The following is a 24,902-nucleotide window of genomic DNA, read 5'->3' as shown; positions in this document are numbered from 1 at the left end:
TTGACTCATCTAACTCCCAGATAATCCAAATATAATCCCAAATACAATGCTGCATAATAATTTAGTTTTAATAAACAGTTAAGTTGTTTGAGTCTGATGATGTTGCTGTGACCTCTGTGAGTGCTGAGCTGAATGTTTTTAGGATTCCACAGTGGAAATGTCTGCATGTATGCCACTAATCTACATCACTGCTCGGAAAATAAAGTGAAAACACGTTTACTCAGAAGGAGCTGAGAAGGTCCATCAGGTCCGGACATGTCCAGCAGAGGATGAGGGGGCCATGTTCCCGTGAATCTCCGGGAGAAGTCCGGGGTGAAGTTTACCGTAAATTCTTAGGCTGCAAAAAAAAAATGTAAAAGAAGCGGTAACAAAACCGGAACACACCTTTCAAAATAAAGGTTTACATGGCTCAGAACTACTGGAATGAGTTAAAAACGTTTCTGAAACATTTTGTTTATCGTTCATCTTCTTTCTTTTGGTCGTTTTTTGGGGGGTTTGAGCCTCTTTGATTGTTTGTGGTCAGTGTTTAAAATGCGCCCTGTCGATGGCTTTTATTTTGAAGGCAGTGACCGGAAGTCCCGGGTCTTTTTCTGGCCGGGTTGACGGGCCGAGTTTGTTTAAATTCAGAGTCGGAGCGGAGCCGCGCCTGGAGGTCGTGAGTCTGTCTGCGGGATGTCGGCCGCCGGGAGCTCCCCGGCCTCTGAGCGCATGTACTCCAAGCTGATCGATGACGAGGCGGCCGGCCGCGAGGAGCGGAGCCGCCGGCCAGATGTGGGACACAGCGGTGAGAGCGTGCTTCACCTGGCTGTGTGTGTGTGTGTGTGATTGTTGTGTCTTGTCACTTTTTGCAGCTTTGTTGTTGTGTTCTTGTCCAGGCTTTGTGTGTGTTCCGTGCACAGTGAGTGTGTGGTTGTAGCTTTGTGTGCTTTCTTGTCGTTGTTGTGTTGTTTCAGTGACAGTTTGGTCTCTTCTTGTTAGTTCAGTGTGTGTCTGTGCTCATGCTGTGTGTACTTGTTTTGCCATCATCGCTCTGCCAGCTCTTTGTGGTCATGTTCTGAGATGGTTCGAGTTTTTGTGTTTCTGTGGTGCTTTTGTGCACTTTAAGGGTCATTTCCAGCCTCCATGGCGGCAGCTGTTTGTTTGTTTATTCATTTATTTACTGTGTCTGTTTATTTAGGGACAGAACATACTCGCTGAGTCCAGGTATTGACCCGACTTTGTGGACTCTGAGCAAACATGCATCAGACCCACAAACACACAGCAGCGCTCAGCTTTTTGTCAGCTTGTCGTGGAGTGTTTCAGATTTCCCACGGCCCTCGAACGACTCACGTGTTTTACAAGTCAGAACAGATCAGAGCGCTTTCGGTCTGTGGACACATCAGGAACATTTTGATAGAATTTCTTCAGAATTGGTCCGACCACTGGAACGGACTCGACCATGAACTGATGTGGTGGTCAAAGGTCAAAGGTCACTGTGACCCCAGATGTATTAATTTATCCACTGATTATCACAAAAGACATTTGACACCTTAAAGCGCATGATGTGGCTTGATCCTTGTTTTAACGGCAGCTCTTTCCTCTTTGCAGTGTTCCCCATCACAGCGGCCCCCAGGCTGAGCGGGCCGGGCCCTTACCGCCTCGCCACCATCTGCCTGGCAACGCTTTGCGGCGTCCTGCTGATCTCCATCATAGCGGTCACTGCTCACTGTGAGTGGCGGCGCTCAGATGTTAGCGGACCGTCCGCCTCTGTGCTCGCTGACTTTTATATCCCGATGTCCCGCAGACAAGAACAAACCCGAAGGGGCCGGCGAGGCGACGGCGGAGGTCCAGAAGCAGACGCAGGACGCGTCAGTTCTGATGGCGGATATTGAAAAGCTGCGGCGGGAGAAGGCAGAGCTGCAGAAAGAGCGGGACGAGCTGCAGCTCAGTCTGCACGCCGCGGGCAGCGGTAAAGGTGGACCAGCTGCAGGTCTGAAGGTCCGGTCCTGATGTTTGTGCTTTATGTTTTAAAGCTTCCTTCCTTCTTCACCATCAGCTACTGATGTCATCAAACCCACGTCGAAGGCGACAGCGGCGCCCGTCGTCTGCCCCGTGGACTGGCACCTCTACAACAACAGCTGCTACTACATCTCCAGGATCACGCGGGACTGGCCCGAGAGCAAGTCGTACTGCGAGAGTAAAGGAGCTCACCTGGCCATCATTCACACGGCCGAGGAGCAGGTACCGTGTGATGCACCGCCACCGCCGCCGCCACGGCCCGCCGGAGCCTTTATACAGGAGCTCTCACTGTCTCTGCTCTGTGTGTGTGTTTTCTGTCAGACGTTCATCTGGAACCTTCTTCCCAGGGGACACTGGAACGCCTTCTGGTTCGGCATCACTGACGGCGACACAGAGGATCAGTGGAGATGGGTCGACGGCACTCCGCTGGGCACGCCGTGAGTTCACCGCTTCGTTTTTATAGCAGCTTTCAAATGAGACCAAAACAGAACATCAGTCAAATCATAAAGCCGGATCCGAAACAGTAATATACCAAAACAGCAGATAAAAGATCAAATCATATCTGAGTCAGAGGCACACGAGGAGGCCTCAGCAGGAAAAGAGGAAGAGAAGGAACGTGGCGGAAAAAAAAAGGGGAATCGCTCGGCTTTAGTCATCATCATCATATTTTATAAAACAAGGAAGAGAAATCAGATGTTTGATGAAATGTGCTGAGCTGGTGGAGGATGGAGAAAGAGCTGGAGCAGAGGAAGGCTGCACTTCCCCTCCTCAGGGGTCGGGGTGAGAGTCGCTCAGGGCCGGCCCAAGCCTTTACGGGGCCCTAAGCAGAATTTCATACCACCACCTCAGCATCAGATGCTTCATCGTCCTATAGGCTGCGCTGTGTGTGTAACATACCTACTATCATACGTGCGTCATGTGTGTGCTACAGAGGGTGTCCAAGTTTGGCAACTAATTCTGGCATTGTGTTCATTTCCACATCTGCTTCATATCATCCTGACTTGTTTTTGCGCACGTAGCCAGTTTAACTGAGGACAAACCAGGTCATTCTGATCTAGCTCTTCAACTCTTCAACTCTCGAACTAAACACTTCCTTAGTTCTGGGAAGTACCAAGGAAAAACATTCTGGGAACCTAACCTATCAGTACATGAACATTTGTCTTCCACAGACTTCACTTCCTGCTTGTACTCACGGTCTCGTGCTCTCGATCGCTGCCCACAGCTCGAGGGCGCTGGTGAGCGTAGGAAGTAGATCGACTGAGAAGAGCCTCGGGTCTTTGACACCGCCCTCATCCGCCTGTCGATCTCCCACTCCTTTTTTCACCTCTTGTGAATATGAACCCCAAAACCTCCTCCACTTTGATCCTGATCCTGATCCTGATGCCGATCCCGATCCCGATCCTGATCCCGATCCCGATCCCGATCCCCATCCTGAGGGGGCAGTGTCCTTCTCCTCCTTAACTCCATACACAGCCTTAATTAGGCCAGAGTTTAAAGCGATCATAAAAAGGGACCCTCGCAGTTTGTAAACATCTTTACTTCTCCTGTGTTTTTTTTAAACATGGAGGTCTGTGAGGAGTGGCCTCTGGTGGCCGTTAGAGGAACTGCAGTTTCACAGTCATCTGGTTCTCCGTCTGTAGTTTCTGGGAAGCTGGCGAGCCCAACAACCACATCAACGAGGACTGCGGCTACATCGTGAAGACGCGCGTGCTGGAGCGAGTGGCGACGCGCAGCTGGTACGACGCCCCCTGCAGCATGTACTGGCCCTTCATCTGCGAGAAAGAGATGGCGGCCGGCGCCAGCGCCGCCATGCCGCACTGAGGCGCCGGCGAGGACAGGAAGCTGGGAGGTGGCGTCACTAAGGCCAAATATGATTTTATGACTAAATTTAAATGGTCACATGATCAGCTTTGATACTTTCAGCAAACATATTGAACAGATGTGATTTTTATTTTCAGCTCTATAGATCAGGGATTGAACACAGATATGTGACTGACTTTACGTCCAACAACATTTTCTTTTTTATGGTTTTTAAATGCAACAAAAATCAAATTGTGGATCTTGTAAATAAATAAATACAATTATTTTTATTTTATTTATTGTCTGATTCCTGTTGTTTGACCAGTTTATGTGCACGGCCACTAGAGGGAGCACAGCTGCCTCAACACAGGTCAAATGTATCTGTCACTGACTTTATCAGCTGTCACTTCATAAATGTTGTGATGCCCCCATGTGGCCGAAATGACCCCACAAATATATTTGTGTAGTCCAAAAACAACTTTTTTTGTTTGAAAAAGAAAACAATCAACGATAAACTTTGATTTGTCAAAAATAAATCAGTAAAAATAAAAGCAGCTGCATTGTTCTGAGAACAGTTTAGACCCGTGTGACAGACCTACATTCAGTCCAGTCCTCCATGTCATCGGGTCCACTTCCTGTGGGCTCGGAGGCCTGAGGAAGGTGCAGAGGGTTTGTCTGCAGCGAGCTGCGTTACTCGCCGCCCTCTGAGCTCGTTACCAGGAAGTCAGCGAGTCCTTCTCTGTCACACTTCATTAGCTTGGATTACACACCAGGACTTACAGAGACGGGGGGGGGGGGGGGGGGGGGGGGGGCCGTCTCCTCAGCTCACTGTGCAGTGATGTCCCCTCAGTAAATCAACCTGTGGACCAATGAGGGGGGAGGACCGGCTCATGCAGAAACTGTTCTGTGATAGGTGGAAAAAAACAGGAATCTGTCCAGAATGACACGTAAAAACGTTTCAAAATTCAAACTTTGAACCTCGTAGGAATAAAATGTGGAGCGTTACACAATACATAACAACTTATTGTTAGACATACATCCTGATCTGACACATCAGAAATGAGAGTTTCAGCTGCAGACAGGCTGTACTGGAAGCAGACGTGATGATGCAGAGCCTCACGGTGTGTCTGTGTGTGTCTGTGTGTGTGTCTGTGTGTCTGTCTGTGTGTCTGTGTGTGTGTGTGTGTGTCTGTCTGTGATGCTGCAGCATGATGTCATCAAACTGGAGCCAAAAACCTGTTGCATCAATGACTAATCCAACAGGAGTAAACGCAGCATTACCTGAACTCACCACGTTAACCAACCTGAGGCTGGCTGACCCGGTGGAGGTCGGTGGAGGACCGTTCGGGTCTGCTGGAGCAACCAAAAAAGTTTCTGCTTTGTTTTTTTCTGAGCCTCCTAACATGACATTAGCTTGTGTTGAGGGCCAGCCTCTAGTGGCTATAAGAGGAACTGCACTGCCTAACATTTACCTGAAGCCCAACACGAACCTCACTGAGGACCGTGGCCTGTTCAGCCTGTGACCCCCTTTCCCAGAGGTTTCAAGCCAAAAGAACCTAATGACGTGTTTGATACGAATCTTTTTCAGGATGTTTGTGTAAAGATCTCTTTAAAAGTGAGCGAGTCACGGCTCCTGTGTGCTCACCCACAAAACATGGAGACCTCCGCACAAATCAGGCTGCAGGTGTCGAAGGGGGCAAACAAAGGTTTCATTAATACACTGACAACACGTTGTGTCCTGTTCTCATCGTCGTGTCTCAGCAAAAACGTCTCGTCTCACTGTGAGTCACAAACTTTGACTCTTGATCAGGTCCCTCCTCCTCTTCCTCCTCTTCCTCCTCTTCCTCCGGTGTGTGTCAGGTGTGACGCACGTTCAGCCTGACCTGCTCTAATTCCCTAACGAGATTGGCCATCCCCGGATATCCCATTAGACCCTGATTAACCGGGCTCAGCTCATTAGCTCTGACAAACCAATTCTCCCCGTCAGCCTCCCAGACCATCCATCCATCCATCCATCCATCCATCTTTTCTCCAGTGTCTGCATGCTGACAAATCAACATCTAAAACTTTTCTCTTCTGTTCCTGATTGTCTCTCCTCCTCCTCCTCCTCCTCCTCCTCCTCCTCCTCCTCCTCTTCCTCCTCTTCCTCCTCCTCTCCCGCCCCTCACCTTCCATTTCTTCACCTGCTCGTGTCTTTTGACCTCATAACCTGATTTTCTCCTTCCAATCGGTTTACCTTCCTGCTCTCACCGTGCTCTCTCTCTCTCTCTCCTTCCCTCTCTATTTCCATCTTTGAGCTTTATCCCTTCATCCCTTATCTCCTTCATCCCCTCCAATCCTCAGCTGTTCTTCACTGTGAGAGAGAGAGGGAAAGAGAGAGTTTTCAACCAGCAAAGCTGCTAGCAGTGTGCCGGGGCAGAGCGTCAGAGGAGCCAGCCAGCAGCTTTGTGCATCCTGGGAGCGTAAACCAGCTGCACAGGTGCAGAGGACCAGACGGTGAGTCCCTTCTTCTTCTTCTTTTGATGCTTTATGTGTAGTTCTGCATGCTTCTTCTTCTTCCTCTGCTGCTGCTGCTGGAGGAGCTGCTGTGAAGATGCAACTTTGACAGAAGACAGTCTGTGCTCCTTAAATCTGGACTTCCTTCATTTTGTTGGAACTGTTCTGATGCTTCCTGCAAAACCACAGAAAGCAGCTGCAGCTTGTGCTTTTTCTAAAACTCTTCCATCAAACCAGTCATTGATCAGCCTGACAGAGAACGGCTGATGGCTTAAACCCTCTGAAGGTGATCTGTGGATTGTAGGGAAAGAGGATTGGTGCTTCAGGTGTGGCCTGACCTGCCGCAGCAGGCTGAACCTCAGCCGGAGGCTGCAGGAGCTTCTCTGCAGACGTCTCTCTCTGCTGTTTGAAGCTCTGATCAGACAGCAGGCCGATCAGAGAGCAGGCCGATCAGAGAGCAGGCCGATCAGAGGCCGGTCAGAGGCCGATCAGAGAGCAGGCCGATCAGAGGCCGATCAGAGGCCGATCAGACAGCAGGCCGATCAGAGGCCGATCAGAGAGCAGGCCGATCAGAGAGCAGGCCGATCAGAGGCCGATCAGAGGCCGATCAGAGAGCAGGCCGATCAGAGGCCGATCAGAGAGCAGGCCGATCAGAGGCCGATCAGAGAGCAGGCCGATCAGAGGCCGGTCAGAGAGCAGGCCGATCAGAGAGCAGGCCAAGGAGGAGCTGTGTGTTTGACTTTAGCAGAGCCTCCGCTTCCCTCCTTCTCTCACTGATCCTCGAGGTAAAGAGCAGTCAGTAATCGGATGACAGGAGATTTGACCGGTAAAGCTTCCCTTAAGATCTCCTGCCGGGGTTTTTAAGCCCCCGCAACAACCCACCCCGAGTGAGGCATGTAGGCCTGGAAGCTGTCAAATATTCCCAAGTAAACATAAAATCAGCTGAAGTGAAGGGTTAAAGCTGCTGCTGCATGGCTGCAGGTATGAGTTCAGTTTAAGAGTCCGCCTCCGTCTGTCTGCTGAGATATTGATCCTTCAGAGCAACAGATGTGATTTAAATGTTCAAATCGATCAACTCTTCAAACAAAACATGGTGAAGTAAACCTGAAATGACATTCGAGTCACTTTGGGCCTTTACATGTATCAGATTTTTGAAAATAAAAGCCTGTGGCTTCCTGTATGTGCTGCTGAAGATCCCCTGCTGGACTTTAGCACAAAGATCTCAGCCGGTTTCGATCGTCTTGGAGCATGGAAGGTGATTTGTGTCAAATCAGCCAGACGTCAGTATCCTATTAAAGAGCATTAAGCAAATTCATTACACTTGTACACGCAGGGATTTCTGGGAAAGATGATGATGTCAGGGTCAGAGAGGACCCACAAGGACGCTGCACATGAGGGAAGTCATGTTCAGCCGAGGCGTGGTGCTTCCCCCTGAGGGAAGGGAAGGGGTCAAAATGGCTGACCCCCCTCACCGTCCTACACCCACTGGGTCAGGGAGGTGGAGGCATTCCACGACACATACCATCCCCCTCCTGCAGCTCATGAACTCAGCGGACCCATCCGCACCAATGTGAAGAGGACTAGAGGAGGAGGACTTAGATAAAAACATAAAAAGAAAGCTGGGAGAAAATGGCTGACAGGACGGAGAAGTGAGAGAAGCGTCTTTACGCCTCCTTCATTTCTGACCTCTGTGCAGCGCTAACAGTATTACACCTTTGTTTGACTAAGGGATTACACCTGTGTCTAATCTTCTGGCTTAGACCTGCTCCACTTCCTGGTATCAAGGTCAGGCAGTAAACTTCCTGTGCTGTAACGTCCTGTGCGGTCCAACATGGCCGCCTCCGTCAGCTCTGTTCATACTTACAAATTTAAAACGTTATTTGTTTCTCTCTTGTTTCTCGTTACAGTGACATTTGTCCCCACCATCAATAACATCCCCTAGCAACCGTTGCCATGGCATCTGAGAAGGCTGAAATCGATGCATTGAAAAAGGAGTGCGACGGCCTCCGTACACAGATCGAGGTGAGACTCCTGCTCATATTTCGTCTTTCTATCACCTTTTGTGTTTGTATTGACTGCAACCTGTCGCTCTTCCCTTTGCGGCCACCAGGCGGCCCGTAAGGCTGTGAATGATGGCAGCATGACAGGGGCGAGTGGAGGCGTGGCCTCGGTGGGCCGGGTCCAGCTGAAGCTCAGGAAAACACTGAAGGGTCACCTGGCTAAAATCTATGCCATGCACTGGGCAACTGACTCCAAGTAAAGAGGGGGGCGGAGCTTGTTTTTTAAGTGATGTTATGATAAGGGGCGCTGATTTATGACGTGCTGTGTTTCACAGGCAAATGGTCAGCGCATCACAGGATGGAAAGCTGCTCGTCTGGGACACCCACACAGGAAACAAGGTCTGAAGTGGTTTACGTCACCTGACGTGTCGCAGACACAAAAACCCGCTCATTAACCTGAACCTCCTTCTCCCCCCCTCCAGCTGGTCGCCGTCCCTCTGAAGTCCGCCTGGGTGATGAGCGTGGCCTTCGCCCCCTCTGGAAACCTGGTGGCCAGCGGTGGTCTGGATAACATCTGCACAGTCTACAACATCAAGGCTGCCAGCCCCAAGACCCTCAGGGAGCTGGACGCACACACAGGTACGAGCGCGGCGGCCATGTTGGTTTCTTTTTGTTTTTCCTATAAAATGAGCAGTCAGGCGATAAACCCTCTTCTCTCTCTCTCCCTCTCTCCTGGTCAGGTTACCTGTCTTGCTGCCGCTTCCTTAGTGATTCCGAGATCCTGACGGCCTCCGGCGACACCACCTGGTGGGTTTGATGTTTGTTAGCATTTAGCTGCAATACAGACGCACACCTGTCAAAACAACCGAAGAGGAAACCAGCCATGTTTATAGATTTACAGCCAGAGTCCATTAGCTTTAGCCTAGCTTCATGTGCTGGAGAGTTTTTGTAGCATCTCCAAAAAAAAGACCCAGGTGGAATCTGGGAGCCATCTGAGCACTAGCTTGCTACGCTAACATGTCCTGCCGCCATCTTTGTTCTCTGCAGCTGCCTGTGGGATCTGGAAACCGGAAAGCAGAAGGTGGTCTTCACCAACCACATTGGAGACTGCATGTCCCTGGCTCTGTCCCCCGACATGAACACCTTCATCTCCGGAGCCTGCGACTCTCTGGCCAAGCTGTGGGACGTGAGGGACGGGACCTGCAAGCAGACCTTCAGCGGGCACACCAGCGACATCAACGCCATCGCTGTGAGGATCGCCCAGCCGCTCACACACACACACACACAGACACACACTCACACTTTGACCTCTCTCTCCAGTTCTTCCACAGTGGGAACGCCATCATCACAGGCTCTGACGACTGCGCCTGCAAGATGTACGACCTGCGCTCCGACCAGGAGGTGATCAACTACCAGGACACCAGCCTGAACGCCGGCGTCACGTCTCTGGCTCTCTCCAGCTCTGGCCGCCTTATCTTCGCCGGCTATGACGACTTTAACTGCCACATCTGGGACTCCCTGAAGGGAGAGAAAGTCGGTGAGTGATCAGACGATGTCCATCGACTCGTTTCTGTTCCGTGAAGTGAATTTGTCACGTTTGTGACGATTTCTTTGTCTTCTTCTTTCCTTTCCTCCATCCTATTTCTTTTCCTCACCTCTTTTCCTGCTTCCTTTTACCACCTCTCCTCTTCCTCTTTCTCTTCTCTTCCTCTCCTCTTCTTCTCCTTTTCTCTTGCTCTTCTCTCCTCTTCCTCATCTCTTCCTCTCCCTCTCCCTCTCCCTCTTCCTCTTCTCTTCCTCTTCCTCTCCCTTTCCTCTTCCTTTCCTCCTCCTCTTCCTCTCCATCTCCCTCTCCTCTTCCTCTTCTCTTCCTCTCCCTCTCCCTCTCCCTCTTCCTCTTCTCTTCATCTCCCTTTCCTCCTCCTCTTCCTCTCCATCTCCCTCTCCTCTTCCTCTCCTCTCCTCTCCTCTCCTCTCCTCTCCTCTCCTCTCCTCTTCCTCTTCTTCTTCGTCTCCTCTTCCTCTCCTCTCCTCTCCTCTTCCTCTTCCTCCTCCAGGCGTGCTGTCCGGCCACGATAACAGGGTGAGCTGCACCGGCGTCCCTGAAGACGGTTTGGGCGTCTGCACAGGATCCTGGGACAGCTTCCTCAAATTGTGGAACTGAGGCGTCCCGGAAGGAGGAAAAACAGAACACTAGGAGAGGAAGAGGAGGAGGAGGAGGAGGAAGAGGAGGGGGAGGAGGGTGGGGAAGAGGAGGAAAGGCTGTTAGTGAGGAGGTGTAGTTTGCAGTAGATGTTTGCAGACTTTCCCGTCTTGCTGTCCTCCTTCTCGTTTGTTGATGTGTGCACACGGTGAGCGGCTGTGAGTGAGTCAGGGTGTGTAAGTGGCAGCAGGCGAGGCGTCTTCCACGCGTCGCGCTGCAGAAGAGCTAAGAATAAAAACAATAATAGGACAGGGAGCAGAAAGTAAGCTCCTTAAACACGCATAGGACCATAACAGAGGTGAATGTTGAACATATAGAGTTTATTTTTATTGTCTGTAAACTGCACCTAGGTGAGGATTGTACATTTGTTTGTATGTAGTCGCTGTAGCGGGGACAGTCCATGTACAGTGTCATTTTCCAGCTTTGATTTTTGTTGTTTTGTTTTTTCGGGCTGCACATATCCAGAGTGTGTATGTGTGTGTGTTAGCTGAGCAGCCATCTTGGCTCCCCTGCTAACAAACAACCCACAGCAGACTTTTGATCCAAGATGGCTGCCGTTGTGTCCCCCCCCCACTCCCCCTCCCATCTGAAGGCGGAGCCAGACCCTCACTGTAAAGACCTGTACTCTGTGTTTGACTCCCTCCAGGTTAACGCTGCATGTTGTGGTTCTTTTACACTCGTGCAGTCCCTCTGTAAAAAGACCACATCTTTGTTGAAAATCTTTCTAATAAACATAGAATTCTGCATTGACACCGTGTGTGTGTGAGTCTGTGTGTGTCAAACCATCCATTCATAAAAAATACAGGAAAATATCAAGAGGACAAAAGAAAGCTATGAAACGAAAAACATAAAAAAACAGGTGTTTTCTGACTCATCATTGTGCGTTTACAAGGTTAAAAACTCACAACTTCACTACAAAAAACTATGAGTTTGTGAGTTTTTTCTTGTAAAATGTCACAAACTTAGCTGCAGAGTCTGATTTAAATGAAACACAAAATACCAACACACACCTAAAGGTTAGAGTTTGCTGCTTTTGTTATGTGTGTTTGGCCATTTTATATCCAAAGGTCAAAGGTCACCCTGGATATCTTACCGAAAACTAATAATAAAGACGTCTATGGAAGAATAAAGTTTACAGTGAATGGAATAAATGAACTGTGATGTAACTCATGATGATCTTTGTGTCTTATTATAAAAAATTATAAAATTATCAAAACATTATTTGTTTATTTCTATAGTTCAAACTGCTTCTGTGCATATTATAATAAACTAAATTATTCTTTAGCAGCAGATGACAAACTTTCTGAAACAGGGTTTGATGTAAAATAAAACTTTATGTATCATTTATTTAATGAATGATGTGTTTAAATCATTTTAAAACAGGACATTCTGCAGTTTGCTGCTGCAGTGCACAGAATGTAGGTACAACATGTGTCCAGCAGGGGGCGCTGGCTCCCCGCTCAGCAGTCTGACTCTCTCCATAAAGCCGAAGAAGAAGAAGAAGCAGAGGAGCAGAGGAGGAGCGCCGTTTACCGGTGTTTACCGCCGACACACGCAGAGCAGCCGGACTCCTCCTGATCCTCCACCTGCTCCTCCACCTGCTCCTCCACCTCCACCGCTCCTTCCTCCGTCATGGCGCTCCGCAGGTTCTTCGTGGGAGGAAACTGGAAGATGAACGGGGACAAGGAGAGCCTGGGAGAGCTGATCAGCACTCTGAACACCGCCAGCCTGCACGACGAGACCGGTAACAGGGAGGGTGGAGGTGGAGGGTGGAGGGGGATGCTGCAGCAGCGCAGATGACGCAGTGACATTGAGGGTCATGTGATCAGGGTGGTTTCATAACAAGTCCTGCAGCTTCCAGCTTTACAACACAAACAAACAAACAAACATGTGTCCTTAACTCTTTCATTGTTTTTGTTGTTGACCCGCAGACGTGGTGTGCGCGGCCCCCTCCATCTACCTGGACTGGGCCCGGTCCAGCCTGGACCCCCGGATCGGTGTGGCGGCCCAGAACTGCTACAAGGTGGCAAAGGGAGCGTTCACCGGGGAGATCAGGTACAAACCTCATACCTGACAGCTCATGGTCAAACATGATTGAAACCAGGTTTAAAGGTTTGTACTGGATGTTTTAGAACCTGCTTGTGTTGTGGACTGAGTCCTTGGTGCTCTGCCCCCTTTCAGTCCCGCCATGATAAAGGACTGTGGAGCAGACTGGGTGGTTCTGGGACACTCGGAGCGCCGCCACGTGTTCGGGGAGAGCGACGAGCTGATCGGTCAGAAGGTGAGAGGCTCTGTTTGAAGGTGTTGTATGTGGTGTAGGTCTGTTGTGTTGCATGCGCGCACACACTCATCATGTGACTGTTGATTGACAGGTGGCTCACGCTCTGGAGAGCGACCTCGGTGTGATCGCCTGCATCGGGGAGAAGCTGGAGGAGCGGGAGGCGGGCACCACAGAAGAAGTGGTCTACGCTCAGACGCAGGTCATTGCAGGTAAATCAGGGGAGAGAAGAAGAAGACGTTAGCATGAGAAGCAACGTTTAGTCTGAAAGAGAACCAGACTGTCAGAGACACAAGTGAAGGACTGAACCAGGGAAGACCGTCACTAGAGTCCTGACCACCTGGAGACGGGACACACAGACTGGAAGTCCTTTGGTCAGATGAAGCTGAACTAGAGCTCTGTGCTCACAGAGATGTTGTCTTCATGTGGAGACAGACCATGAAACAAGAAGAGTGTGAACATCTGAAAGAACCCTGAAGCAGTCTGCAGTCAGGTCAGGGTCTGGGTCCTGGTTTCCTCTCCAACATGACAGCAGATGAAGCAAACGTCTCTTCTAGTGAAGAACTACCTCCAGGAGAGCAAAGGGTTACTGACTGACCTGCACACAGACCTGACTGAACTCTGACTAAAGACCAGGGTTCATGCAGGAGACCATCAGATCTGGAGGAGTGGACTAAAGACCAGGGTTCATGCAGGAGACCATCAGGTCTGGAGGAGCCTGAGAGATTTACCACGGATGAAGCTTCAGTCTGTGTTTTTTTTGTGGACTATAAATGTTTATGGGGGGGGTCCCCTCTGTTCTCATTGATGTGTTGCCATGGATACACCATCCTGGTGATGGTGGGGTTAAATCGCCGCTTGTTGTGTTGCAGAGAACGTGACGGACTGGGGGAAGGTGGTGCTAGCTTATGAACCTGTGTGGGCCATCGGCACCGGAAAGACCGCCACACCTGAGCAGGTAACAGACCGCTGTGTGTCATGTGACTCAGATGTTTGTGTTTGAATGGACGCTGAGAGGTTTCGTGTGTGTGTGTGTCCAGGCTCAGGAGGTCCACGAGCAGCTGAGGGCGTGGCTCCGTGCAAACGTCTCGGACGATGTGGCCGACTCTCTGCGCATCATCTACGGAGGTCAGTGATGACGTTAAGGCGGTGGTGGTGGTGGTGGTGGTGGGGCAGCGTTTGACTCCATCAAGTTTTCTATTTAACAAAAAAAACAAAAAAAAAGGCGGAGCCTGAGTGGAACCTCCGTCACTCAAAGCTGCCATAAACATGCAGGACCTGTCCTTCTTCTCCGTCTGTCCTCCAGGTTCGGTCACAGGAGGGAACTGCAGGGAGCTGGCCTCTCAGGCCGACGTGGACGGCTTCCTGGTGGGCGGAGCCTCTCTGAAGCCAGAGTTTGTCGACATCATAAACGCACGCATGTAACCACGCACCTCACCACGCCCCATCCACCAGGGCCGCTGGAGGACCCTCAGCGCTTTAGACGGGCGTGTGTGCAGAGCGGCCATGAAACCTCATGTTCGTGTAGTCACTAATGTTTTTAGCCACTCTTATTTTGAAGTGTGTCCGTCTTTCGTGTAGCGGTAGAAAGCAGCAGAGGGCCGGTCGGCCCGATCGTGCCGTGTGTCTGCTAACAGGCTGCTAACGCTGCTGAGGACGCCGCTGACTGTGACCTGAAGCTCGGCCGGTGTGTTTGGGCTCTGATGAGTCGGGGGCTTTTATTTTGAAGGCGTCACTGCTAAAGGCACTAAAGATGTTTGTAGCTGACCACTGGTTAAAACCTGCACATCGGATCAATGTAAGGAGCTAAGAGAGAAATAAAACATCAAATCAAACGTCTCTCTGGCTGGTCATTCCTGTCTGTAGGTAGGGGGCGCTGTTGTCTCTGTGAAAATAGATCCTGAAGCTCCGCCCATCGCAGCGTGCTGGGCACGTGTCTGTGTTCGCCGATCTCTGAGACCCAGGAAGTAGCCGAGCGGAGTCCCGATAGGAACCCTCCTCTTCCTCCTCCTCCTCTTCCTCACTCAGCCTGCAGGCCTGGACTCTGCCGCTCTTCGTCGTCACACAGGTTGGTTGTTGACTCACTGCGCCATCTAGTGGCTTTAAAGTGCCATAGCTAGCACGTTAGCATGCTAGCTTTAGATTTTCTTATTTTATGTGTTTGGACTTGTTTAAATGATAGTTTCAGTTTCAGTTTGTACACGATGACACAACAACGCACAAACAGACCAGACTCTTCAATCTGTGACTCAAACTGTAAATCGTCTTTTTAATTCACATATTTTCACATTGTTTTCGATGACAAGCGTTCTGTTAGTATGGAATCATTTAAATTCTCTTCTTCTTTTTCGACACAGCTACTCTATGGACATTCAGGAGGAACCGAAGGAACTTCAAGCATGGAGGACAAATCATCACATCGTGAAGAGAAGAAGAAACCGAGACACGACGAGAAGAGAAAGGAGACCAAAGGAGGAAGGAAGGGGGAGTGCAGGTGTGTGACACAGCCGAGTGTGTGAGTGTTCAGGTGTGACGGTGTGTGTGGTTTTTTTTTCCGCTCAGTCCCTGAACCGGTTGATGCTCTGTCTGTTTGCAGGTCGGGCTGAACGTCAACGCTTCCTTTAAGACTACAGTAACAGTGCATGTCTGGCTTATAAATATTACTTTTTATGGTGTTTCCCCTGCACGTGCATCACGTTGTGTTGCATCTCTGTGTGTGTGTCTGTGTGTGTGTGTGCGCCCATCCCTAAAAGTCCAGTGCATTGTTTATTCATATTTTTATTTTTGCTTGGCTCTTGTGTGTGTTTTCATGAGTGTGTGACTCTTTCTTTTGTACATGGCTCGTTCCTTGTTGGTCACTTTGTGTGACTTTGCGTGCAGCTGTGTGTGTGTGTGTCCATGTGTGTGGTGTGTGTGTGTGAGTCATTCGTCTGTCAGCTTCACAGGGCGCTGGGGTTCCTGAAGTTGTGGCCGGCAAAGCGAGCCTGGTCGCCCAACTCCTCCTCGATCCTACAGACACACAAAGAGAGATGAGACAAAAACAAATACACAAATATGTGCGTCTGTAAGGAGGAAGGTCTGATCTGCTGCAACTTTGCTGTGTGAGGCCACAAAAATCTGGCTTTCAGTCTCTGAAAGGACCATTCAGCACAAAACAGCTAATGGCTAATGCTACACGTTAGCTGTGCTATTGCTAAAAAGCAACAGAAAGTTAAAGTTCTACTTTAGCATGTTAGCCGATGCTACACATTAGCCACCGTGCTATTGTTCACTTCTGTGCTAGCATTATGCCAGTAGATCCACTCAGTAGTGTTGTAATGCAAAGCACTACATATCCCAGCATGCAGCATTTTGACTGCACGATTTCAACCTGTACACATTCAGAGGAGGTTTCTGTGACTCAGAAAAAGCAGCAATGCATGTTGGGTAGGATTTAAAGCTCTGTGTAATTGGTTTAGGTCAGGACAGGTGACAGGTGAGCGCCGTCAAGGAGCCTTCTGGGTAATGTAGTTCAGGATGAATCACCCAGACAGAGCAGCAGCCTGCAGTGTGTTCATCCTGGTGTGTGTGTGTCTGTGTGTGTGTGTGTGCGTCGCTGCACTGATTAGCATTTATCGCTGGTTAATGCCTCTGTAAGTCTCTCCCCCCTCCACCTCTGCTACGCCTCCTCAGCGGTCCGATGGGATTACACTGCTGAGCCGATCCCTCCCCTCCCTTCCTCCACCCTCTTCCTCCACCCTCTGCTGCTGACTGGCTCGGACACATGGGGTGACACCGGTCGCCTGTCTCGTCAATTAGCGCAGGGACTGAGCAGACGATGACGACGTGTCCGGAGCGAGACTTCAGAGCCTTTTTACAGAGAACTGCAGATTCATTTCATCCAGATTATCCTCGGACCTCTCAGCAGGCCCCGAGCGCCTCCATGTGTCCACTGTTTACCAGGCTATTTATAACACCCCACCTATGCTAACATGCTGCAGCTCACAGATGGGACTGCCGTGGATACAAGCGGCCTTCTGCTGCAGGTTTACACCACAAACACTGGAAGCAAACAAACCTATGGGATTATATGACCTGTTATCTAACCTCCTTTAACCCTAATCCCACCTGGAAGGACTGATGCAGCTTTTCCTGAAGACAAACTGTATTTACAAAATGACAAACATTCAGGGAGCATCTCATGACTGCAGCTCTCTGACCTCATGAGCTGGTTGTACTTGGCCAGCCGCTCAGATCTGCAGGGGGCGCCGGTCTTAATCTGCGGGGACACAGAGAAGGGAATGTTGTTCTAATGTTTGGCTTTGTGTTAATGCTGTCCTCTGTGTGTGTGTGTGTACCTGTCCAGTGCAGAGTCCCACCACCAGGTCGGCGATGAAGGTGTCCTCTGTCTCTCCTGAGCGATGGCTGACCATCACGCCCCAGCCATTAGCCTGAGCCAGCTTACACCTGACGGACGGACAGACAAAGCGTCACAGACCTGTGTGTGTGTGTGTGTGTAGGCAGCAAGATGGCTGCACGCCACGCATGTGCCTGGTCGTGATTTATTTGTTATGCATCAACGTGAAAACAAAGATCTTGTGAGCGATGCAGGAAGCTGTCTGAGTGACAGCTGCTGACACATCAGCAGCTGTCAGCTCGTCTTCCTCCCGCTAACATCCCGCTCTGCCGCCATGACTGATGGCTTCATCGCCCCTCCAGACGTTTAATTAGGGCTGAGATTGATGATAGCTGAGGACACACTCTGCACACAGGTGCTGACAAAAATAAGACTCATGTACAGTCAGCTGTGAGTGACAGCTGAGCTTCATACTGAAACCTTCCTGCCACTTCCTGTCCGCCATTTATCTTCTGTCGACGCCACACAAGGTCAACATGGCTGACAGGTGATGGGGACTGAAGACATGGTGACTGCCTCTCTGTGTGTGTGTCCTCAGCCAAGATGGCTGACCGCACAAGCTGACCAAAGGTCTCAAGGTCACCCCAACGCCTGCCAGAGGCGGCCATATTGGACTGTGGCAGTGCCAGGGCCCCCCCTAGCTCCTGGTTAATCCATAGACCTGGGGCAGCGCGGTGGAGTGTGGTGCTGTGTACACGTACGCCTGAATGGCCTCGGTGACGGTGCCGATCTGGTTGACTTTGAGCAGCAGGCAGTTGCAGGCTCGTTCCTCGGCAGCTTTCTCTATTCTCTTGGGGTTGGTCACGGTCAGGTCGTCCCCCACCACCTGGATCCCGACCTGGGCCGTCAGGCAGGACCAGGCCTCCCAGTCGTCCTGCTCGAACGGGTCCTCGATGGACACCACTGGAACACAGAGTGTGTATGTTAGGAGAGTTTGTTGTTTTCTTTTCTATCAGCAGGTCGGCGCCGCCGCTCTGCACCAGCTGGAGGCTCCACCTGGGTAGTTGTTGACGAAGCCCTGATAGATGTCGGCCAGCTCCTCTGCAGTGATGTGTCTCTCTGCGTCCGGCGGCGATTTGAAGTCCAGGTCGTACTTCCCCTCGCGGTAGAACTCGGAGGCGGCCACGTCCATCCCCACCACCACCTTGTCCGTGAAGCCGGCCTTCTCTATGGCGGTCTGCAGCAGATCCAGAGCTGAGGAGGCAGAGCACACACATGAGGTGAGCCCACCGACCTCTCAGGTGTGTTGGACTCATGGCGCCTGTCCTCCTCACCCTCGCTGTTCTCCAGGATGTTGGGAGCGAATCCTCCCTCGTCTCCCACGTTGGTGGCGTCCTGGCCGTATTTCTCCTGAATCACCCCCTTCAGCGTGTGGTACAGCTCGGATCCTATCCTCAGAGCCTCCCTGAGAGACAGGCGGGCAGAGAGGACAGACGAACAGAGAGACAGACAGGCAGGCAGGCAGACAGAGAGGCAGGCAGAGAGGACAGACAGGCAGGTAGAGCGGACAGACGGACAGAGAGACAGGCAGGCAGAGAGGGCAGGCAGAGAGGACAGACAGGCAGGTAGAGAGGACAGACGGACAGAGAGACAGACAGGCAGAGAGGCAGGCAGACAGAGAGGACAGACAGACAGGCAGAGCGGACAGACGGACAGAGAGACAGGCAGGCAGAGAGGGCAGGCAGAGAGGACAGACAGGCAGGTAGAGAGGACAGACGGACAGAGAGACAGGCAGGCAGAGAGGACAGACAGGCAGGTAGAGAGGACAGACGGACAGAGAGACAGGCAGGCAGAGAGGACAGACGGACAGAGAGACAGACAGGCAGAGAGGACAGACACACAGGCAGGCAGAGAGGACAGACGGACAGAGAGACAGACAGACAGGCAGAGAGGACAGACACACAGGCAGGCAGAGAGGACAGACGGACAGAGAGACAGACAGGCAGAGAGGACAGACACACAGGCAGGCAGAGAGGACAGATGGACAGAGAGACAGACAGACAGGCAGAGAGGACAGACAGACAGGCAGAGAGACAGACAGACAGACAGACAGACAGGCAGGCAGAGAGGACAGACAGACAGGCAGGCAGAGAGGACAGACGGACAGAGAGACAGGCAGGCAGATAGGACAGACAGACAGGCAGAGAGGACAGACAGACAGGCAGAGACAGACAGACAGGCAGAGAGACAGGCAGAGAGGACAGACAGACAGGCAGGCAGAGAGGACAGACGGACAGAGAGACAGGCAGGCAGAGAGGACAGACAGACAGACAGGAGACAGACAGACAGGCAGAGAGACAGACATTATTAATAGAATTCAAACAGAGGAACATGTTCAGATCTGGGTTCCTTCTTACTTGAAGGACTCGGCTCCCACAGGCAGCACCATGAACTCCTGCATAGCCAGCTTGTTTCCTGCATGAGATCCTCCGTTGATCACATTGAAGGCCTGAAGGACACACACCAGTCAGACGCAGCTCCTAACACTGCTGGTAGGTGTGTGTGTGTGTCTCTGTGGTGCGTTTGAGTCTTACGGGAACCGGCAGCACCAGCTCTGTGTTTCCAGCCAGGTCGGCTATGTGGCGGTACAGGGGGATCCCTTTCTCTGCTGCTCCGGCCTTGCAGATGGCGAGAGACACCCCGAGGATGGCGTTAGCCCCGAACTGAGCTGCAGGGCAGGAACAGAAAGAAACACAAGCTCAGGCACAATATGGCCGCCATTCCTGCGGCTACACATGTAGAACAGAGGCGACTCAGACACGCCTAGCTGCAGGTCGGACAGACGATCTCTGAATGTTGGTCATGTGACTGCTGCTCACATGTGACTCCATCATGGCGTCCGCATTTTGTGTGTGTCCAGCTGCCTGGAAGGATCTGACGATGCCGTTTTAGTCATCACGTGTGTGTGTGTGTGTGTTTGTTTGTGTGTTTGTGTGTTTTTTGGACTCACATTTGTTTTCTGTGCCGTCCATCTCGATCATCAGGTTGTCCAGCTGCTCCTGCTCCACCACACTGATGCCCTGCAGACACACACAGGAACACACCGGTGGCGGTCAAAGGTAGATTCACATCTCTCTCACACACACACACAGACACACACACACACCTCAAACTATCTGTTCTTACCCATCTTACACTGCTGTAAAAATCAGCATCATCTCTGCTGTGACTGCTGAGCAGACTGCATCATGTCCTACCTCTGCATCATGTTGACCCTCACTACCTGGCTTCGATCTGACCTCAGTCACATGAACAAACCTCCATCTTACAGAAAAGTAACGTTCAGCAGACTTACAGAGGCTATCAGAGCTGGACCCAGAGTGTCATTGATGTGCCCGACAGCCTTCAAAACACCTGAAGAAGACACAGGAGGAAGAAACATGGACAGTCAGAACAGAGAAGCATTCACGTTAAAGAAGAGTCCACACAGCTGTCTGCACATGTTAGTGCTTTGTTTTGGACCATGGTGAATGAAGCCACATTCAGAACCAAACTGCAGAGTGGGATTGAATCCAGATTAAGCCTTTAAGCTGGATACGTTCAGACCTATGTTCAAATCTGGCTATTACACACACGTGTCCGCGCTCAATCCAGCTTAACCCGGCTTGTTTGTTGTCCTCCAAACCACTAGGTGGCGCCTCGTAATATACAGTGTCCGTTCAGGCCGCGGTAGGACCGCGTGCGCATTTGTCATGCGTTTTTTTAACTAAACTCGGGGCAAAGCTATCATAGTTCGGCGGTTGTTTACATACGGCTATTGTACACGACCCGGACACTGTCCCCGTGAACAGGATCCGTATCACGTCTCTAGCAGGATTCGCTAGCTGCATTTGCGTTCAGACCTGAGCCAGATGTAAGCCGATCCAGCTAGACGCACCTCCGAGAGGTGGACTGAAATCAATCCAGATATATCCAGATACGGCCCGAATCCTGCTCTAGCCGGACTTATTCACAGTGTGAACGGGGTCTTATTACTGACTCCTTTTTTTGGTAGAAACCAACCAGATAAAGCCCTTTTGTTGAAACTGCATTAGCTTGTGGTCCATTAGCAGTTACCAGTCCAGTCGTGCGTCACTAGCTGCACTCAGCCTGGGAGGGGTTTGTTTGTTTCACTAAGGGAACTTCGTCTGAAAAATTCTATGTCGGCGTCAGAAGGTTTGAAATGAATCGGGCACTACGTCATCAGTAATCAGAGTGGGTTTCGTGTGTGTGTGTGGATTCTCTCGCCCCCTCTGGTCATGGTCAGTCGGTGCAGTCTGAGTCTGTGCGGCCTGCGGTCTCACCTTTGCCCTTGTAGCGGCTCTTGTCTCCGTCTCGTAGCTCCAGTGCCTCGTAGATCCCCGTGGAGGCTCCGCTTGGCACCGCAGCCCTGAACAGACCTGGAAGACACAAGTCAGGGCTGATCAACAAATACTGACATCACTCCATCAGTTCTGAGACTCCACAGTCTACAGGGGCGCTGAGCCTCCTGCGGCTGAGGAATGATGGATCTGGACAGAGGTCAGCTGAAGGTCGCTGCGTGTCAGAAACTATCTGAAGTCGCCGCACACGTTCTGCTGCTCTGCCCAGCCGACTGTCGCTTTCTGGCAAATTTCAGACGTGACGAGTGTGAGCGGACGTCCTGCTGCTTCCAGGCGCCACCGCCGTCATCACCTTTCTCTGTGCGGAGGTCCGCTTCCACAGTGGGGTTTCCCCGGGAGTCCAAGATCTCCCTGGCAACGATGCTGATGATGGACATCCTGAGAGACAGACAGACGGCGCCACCTTGTTATCGTGCTTTACATTTTACATCTTCAGCAGAGAAAATCTATTTACACACACACACACACACACACGCTGCAGCTACTGACAGGAAGCAGCAGAAAAACTTCAGCAGAAAGAGAGAGATGTAAATTATGCATCAGTTCCTCGCTGCTTCCATACGGGCTGTAACCTCCATCATCCACGTGAGGCTGAACACTGTGTGTCAGATTATATTCCAGATTATATTCCTATAATCTGAACTATCCTTAAACAATTATGAGCCAATAAACTGGAGCACCAACCCTAAATTCACCTGCCACTGAAAGGATCGATGCGCTAAAAGATAACAGTGGAGCGTCAGCCTGCTCGGGCTCGGCTTGCTGCTGTTTACTGCTGCTGCTGCTTTGTGTGTCTCTGGAGAGCGGTGCTGGAAAATCTTGCAGCACTGATTGCAGGAACGATGGAAAGATCGACACCTTTTACCACAGGAGCTTTCACCTAAATAGACCTGAGCACATGTGAACCCCGTCAAGAGTCTGCACCACTCTCACGCAGAATCACACAGCACAACAGGCTCCTGGAGGCTAAGCTACCTTCTGTTAGCAGGTCAAACTCTTCATATTTAGATCTTTTCCATGCTGCTGCTGCTGTCATCGATCCATCAATCAGGCAGAAACTAATCATTAGAGATGTAACAACAAGGCTCAGGTGTACCAGCATTAGCATTAGCATGAACAGTAACTGCCAACAAAACGTTTACATTAGCTCGCTAATGTAGCCCCCAATAACTGAGCTAATATTTCTGAGCTAACGCAGGCTGGAAATGATGTTTTATTGACAGTGTAAACAAAACGTTACCACAAAGTATCGTGCTAACAACGTCCGAGGACGTGCACACGTCACCGATCAACCACCGAGTCTCAGCCAGCGGGCTACAAAAGCCAATGTTTACATTAGCCTGCTAATGTAGCCCTGCTAACGGAGCTAGCACGGATTATAAATAAGTAAACAAAGAGTTAATATGACTCCAAATCATCATATACTGCTCACATTTGACATTTTATTTAGAATTGTGAGCTTTGTGCAACAATATCTATATTTATAGTGTTTACATTTGTGATGTCAGAGACCGTGACATCATAAACCTGCACGAACGCCATCAGCCCGGTGTGATTCTGCTCTGTGGGTGTTTCCCCTCCGTCTCCTCGTTCGTATTCCAGGCACGCAGCGCTGTGACTGCAACCGTACCCAAAAAGCTTTTAAGTCTCTCTCTGTACTGTATGAATACTTTATTGATCTGGGAGCTAAATCTGGCGGTGAGGCTCTGACAGAAAGATGGAGGTTTGCTCCGTCCGCACCGCCTTTGCTCTTATCTCTGCACATTTGTCAAAGCGGTGCTATCTTGCGTTCTCACAGGACCGTGCAGCCTGTGTGGTTCCACATAACGTGCTGAAAAGAACTCCCACAGTAACCTGCACCTCCTCCTCCACCTTAGCTACAATGCTAATGCTACAAGAGGCCAACTGTAAGGACTTGCTGAATTATTCAGACAGGAGTCCATTAAAAGGGGACGCAGGATTCTAAGCCACGAGTGCTGGATTATTTACAGTATTTGTGAGATTATATCTGTCCCTGACACCTCCGTCGCACGGTAGCTAGCCAGCATACATATTAAGATGGCAGCTATATCAGGTTCATTTTTTTACCTGCTTAAACATGTTAGCATGTTAGCATGTTAGCACTTCCTGTCCCCACTGATGATTAACTGAACAAAGGCTGCATGCTAAGTGGCTACATGGGACAGACGATGTCATTAAAGGTCATCCAGGTGTTTGTGCCATAGAAGAGGTCAGAGCGGTGAACCTGGTGGAGCTGACGGTGTAGTCATGTGACCGTGCTGTAGCTGGTTGATAGCTTAGCATTAGCTTTTAGCTTCAGTTGATCATATTCAGGCTTCAAATCATTAGTGAAGATGATCCTGCTGAACTACAGCTGAGAGGATCAATAACTTTATTTATTTACTGCAATAATCTAAAAGACAATAGAGGAATCTGATTGGCTGCTGGAGACGCTAACTTCCTTCCTTTGCTGCTATGGCAACACCTGTAATCTGATGTAACAGAGGTTTTAAATGATTGCACCAAAGATAAAATCCAGTTTAAATCAGCCTCCTGTGCATCTCTCTCTCTCTCTCTCTCTCTCTCTCTCTCTGCCCTCACCTCTCTCTCTCTCTCTCTCTCTCTCTCTCTCTCTCTGCCCTCACCCCCCCCTCTCTCTCTCTGCCCTCACCCCCCCCCCTCTCTCTCTGCCCTCACCCCCCTCTCTCACCCCCCCTCTCTCTCTCTCTGCCCTCTGCCCTCACCCCCCTCTCTCTCTCTCTCTCTCTCTCTCTCTCTCTCTCTCTGCCCTCACCCCCCCCTCTCTCTCTCTCTGCCCTCACCCCCCTCTCTCTCTCTCTCTCTCTCTCTCTCTCTCTCTCTCTGCCCTCACCCCCTCTCTCTCTCTCACCCTCTCTCTCTCTCTCTCTCTCTCTCCCCCCCCCCTCTCTCTCTCTGCCCTCACCCCCCCCTCTCTCTCCCCCCCTCTCTCTCTCTCTGCCCTCACCCCCCCCCCCTCTCTCTCTCTCTCTCTCTGCCCTCACCCCCCCCCTCTCTCTCTCTCTCTCTGCCCTCACCCCTCTCTCTCTCCCCCCCCCCTCTCTCTCTCTGCCCTCACCCCCCTTTCTCTCTCTCTCTCTCTCTCTCTCTCTCTCTCTCTCTCTGCCCTCACCCCCTCTCTCTCTCTCACCCTCTCTCTCTCTCTCTCTCTCTCTCCCCCCCTCTCTCTCTCTGCCCTCACCCCCCCTCTCTCTCCCCCCCTCTCTCTCTCTCTGCCCTCACCCCCCCCCCCTCTCTCTCTCTCTCTCTCTGCCCTCACCCCCCCCCTCTCTCTCTCTCTCTCTGCCCCCTCCTCTCTCCCCCTCTCTCTCTCCCCCCCCCCCCTCTCTCT

General features: G+C 50.9%; 4 protein-coding genes across 5 annotated transcripts; 3 read left to right on the top strand and 1 right to left on the bottom strand.

Annotated features, from left to right (window-relative positions):
• The first annotated feature begins 605 nt into the window (after positions 1 to 605).
• Positions 606 to 4,093, top strand: LOC114449760 (C-type lectin domain family 4 member E-like). Of its 2 annotated transcripts, none has more exons than XM_028427592.1 (6): positions 606 to 784; positions 1,588 to 1,707; positions 1,784 to 1,954; positions 2,036 to 2,220; positions 2,320 to 2,435; positions 3,639 to 4,093. In XM_028427592.1, the coding sequence occupies exons 1-6, from the start codon at positions 673 to 675 to the stop codon at positions 3,817 to 3,819; spliced, it is 885 nt and encodes a 294-aa protein (XP_028283393.1). In that variant the 5' UTR covers positions 606 to 672; the 3' UTR covers positions 3,820 to 4,093. The 2 variants fall into 2 exon arrangements, with proteins under 2 accessions (XP_028283393.1, XP_028283402.1); XM_028427601.1 differs by having other exon boundaries at positions 608 to 784; positions 1,784 to 1,948.
• Positions 4,094 to 5,972: 1,879 nt separating this feature from the next.
• On the top strand, positions 5,973 to 11,132 carry gnb3b (guanine nucleotide binding protein (G protein), beta polypeptide 3b). Its single transcript, XM_028427465.1, has 9 exons — positions 5,973 to 6,294; positions 8,202 to 8,316; positions 8,405 to 8,550; positions 8,630 to 8,693; positions 8,777 to 8,933; positions 9,035 to 9,101; positions 9,342 to 9,543; positions 9,615 to 9,831; positions 10,352 to 11,132. Exons 2-9 carry the CDS (start codon positions 8,248 to 8,250, stop codon positions 10,456 to 10,458), a joined length of 1,029 nt encoding a protein of 342 aa, XP_028283266.1. The 5' UTR covers positions 5,973 to 6,294; positions 8,202 to 8,247; the 3' UTR covers positions 10,459 to 11,132.
• Positions 11,133 to 11,991: 859 nt separating this feature from the next.
• tpi1a (triosephosphate isomerase 1a) lies at positions 11,992 to 14,325 on the top strand. The gene is made up of 7 exons (XM_028427665.1): positions 11,992 to 12,241; positions 12,429 to 12,552; positions 12,679 to 12,778; positions 12,870 to 12,987; positions 13,648 to 13,733; positions 13,816 to 13,903; positions 14,082 to 14,325. The coding sequence occupies exons 1-7, from the start codon at positions 12,130 to 12,132 to the stop codon at positions 14,198 to 14,200; spliced, it is 747 nt and encodes a 248-aa protein (XP_028283466.1). The 5' UTR covers positions 11,992 to 12,129; the 3' UTR covers positions 14,201 to 14,325.
• Positions 14,326 to 15,314: 989 nt separating this feature from the next.
• Positions 15,315 to 21,910, bottom strand: LOC114449083 (gamma-enolase). The gene is made up of 12 exons (XM_028426442.1): positions 21,825 to 21,910; positions 21,455 to 21,550; positions 20,467 to 20,525; positions 20,122 to 20,191; positions 19,706 to 19,839; positions 19,529 to 19,620; positions 18,446 to 18,576; positions 18,168 to 18,365; positions 17,873 to 18,074; positions 17,113 to 17,221; positions 16,975 to 17,033; positions 15,315 to 15,784 (listed from the first exon to the last, which is right to left on the bottom strand). The coding sequence occupies exons 1-12, from the start codon at positions 21,907 to 21,909 to the stop codon at positions 15,715 to 15,717; spliced, it is 1,305 nt and encodes a 434-aa protein (XP_028282243.1). The 5' UTR covers position 21,910; the 3' UTR covers positions 15,315 to 15,714.
• Positions 21,911 to 24,902: the final 2,992 nt, after the last annotated feature.

The sequence above is a fragment of the Parambassis ranga genome, chromosome 2 (assembly GCF_900634625.1).
Source record: "Parambassis ranga chromosome 2, fParRan2.1, whole genome shotgun sequence".
NCBI lineage: Eukaryota > Metazoa > Chordata > Actinopteri > Ambassidae > Parambassis > Parambassis ranga.
Note: the sequence above shows the minus strand (reverse complement) of the source record. Positions and strands in the feature narration are given on the sequence as shown.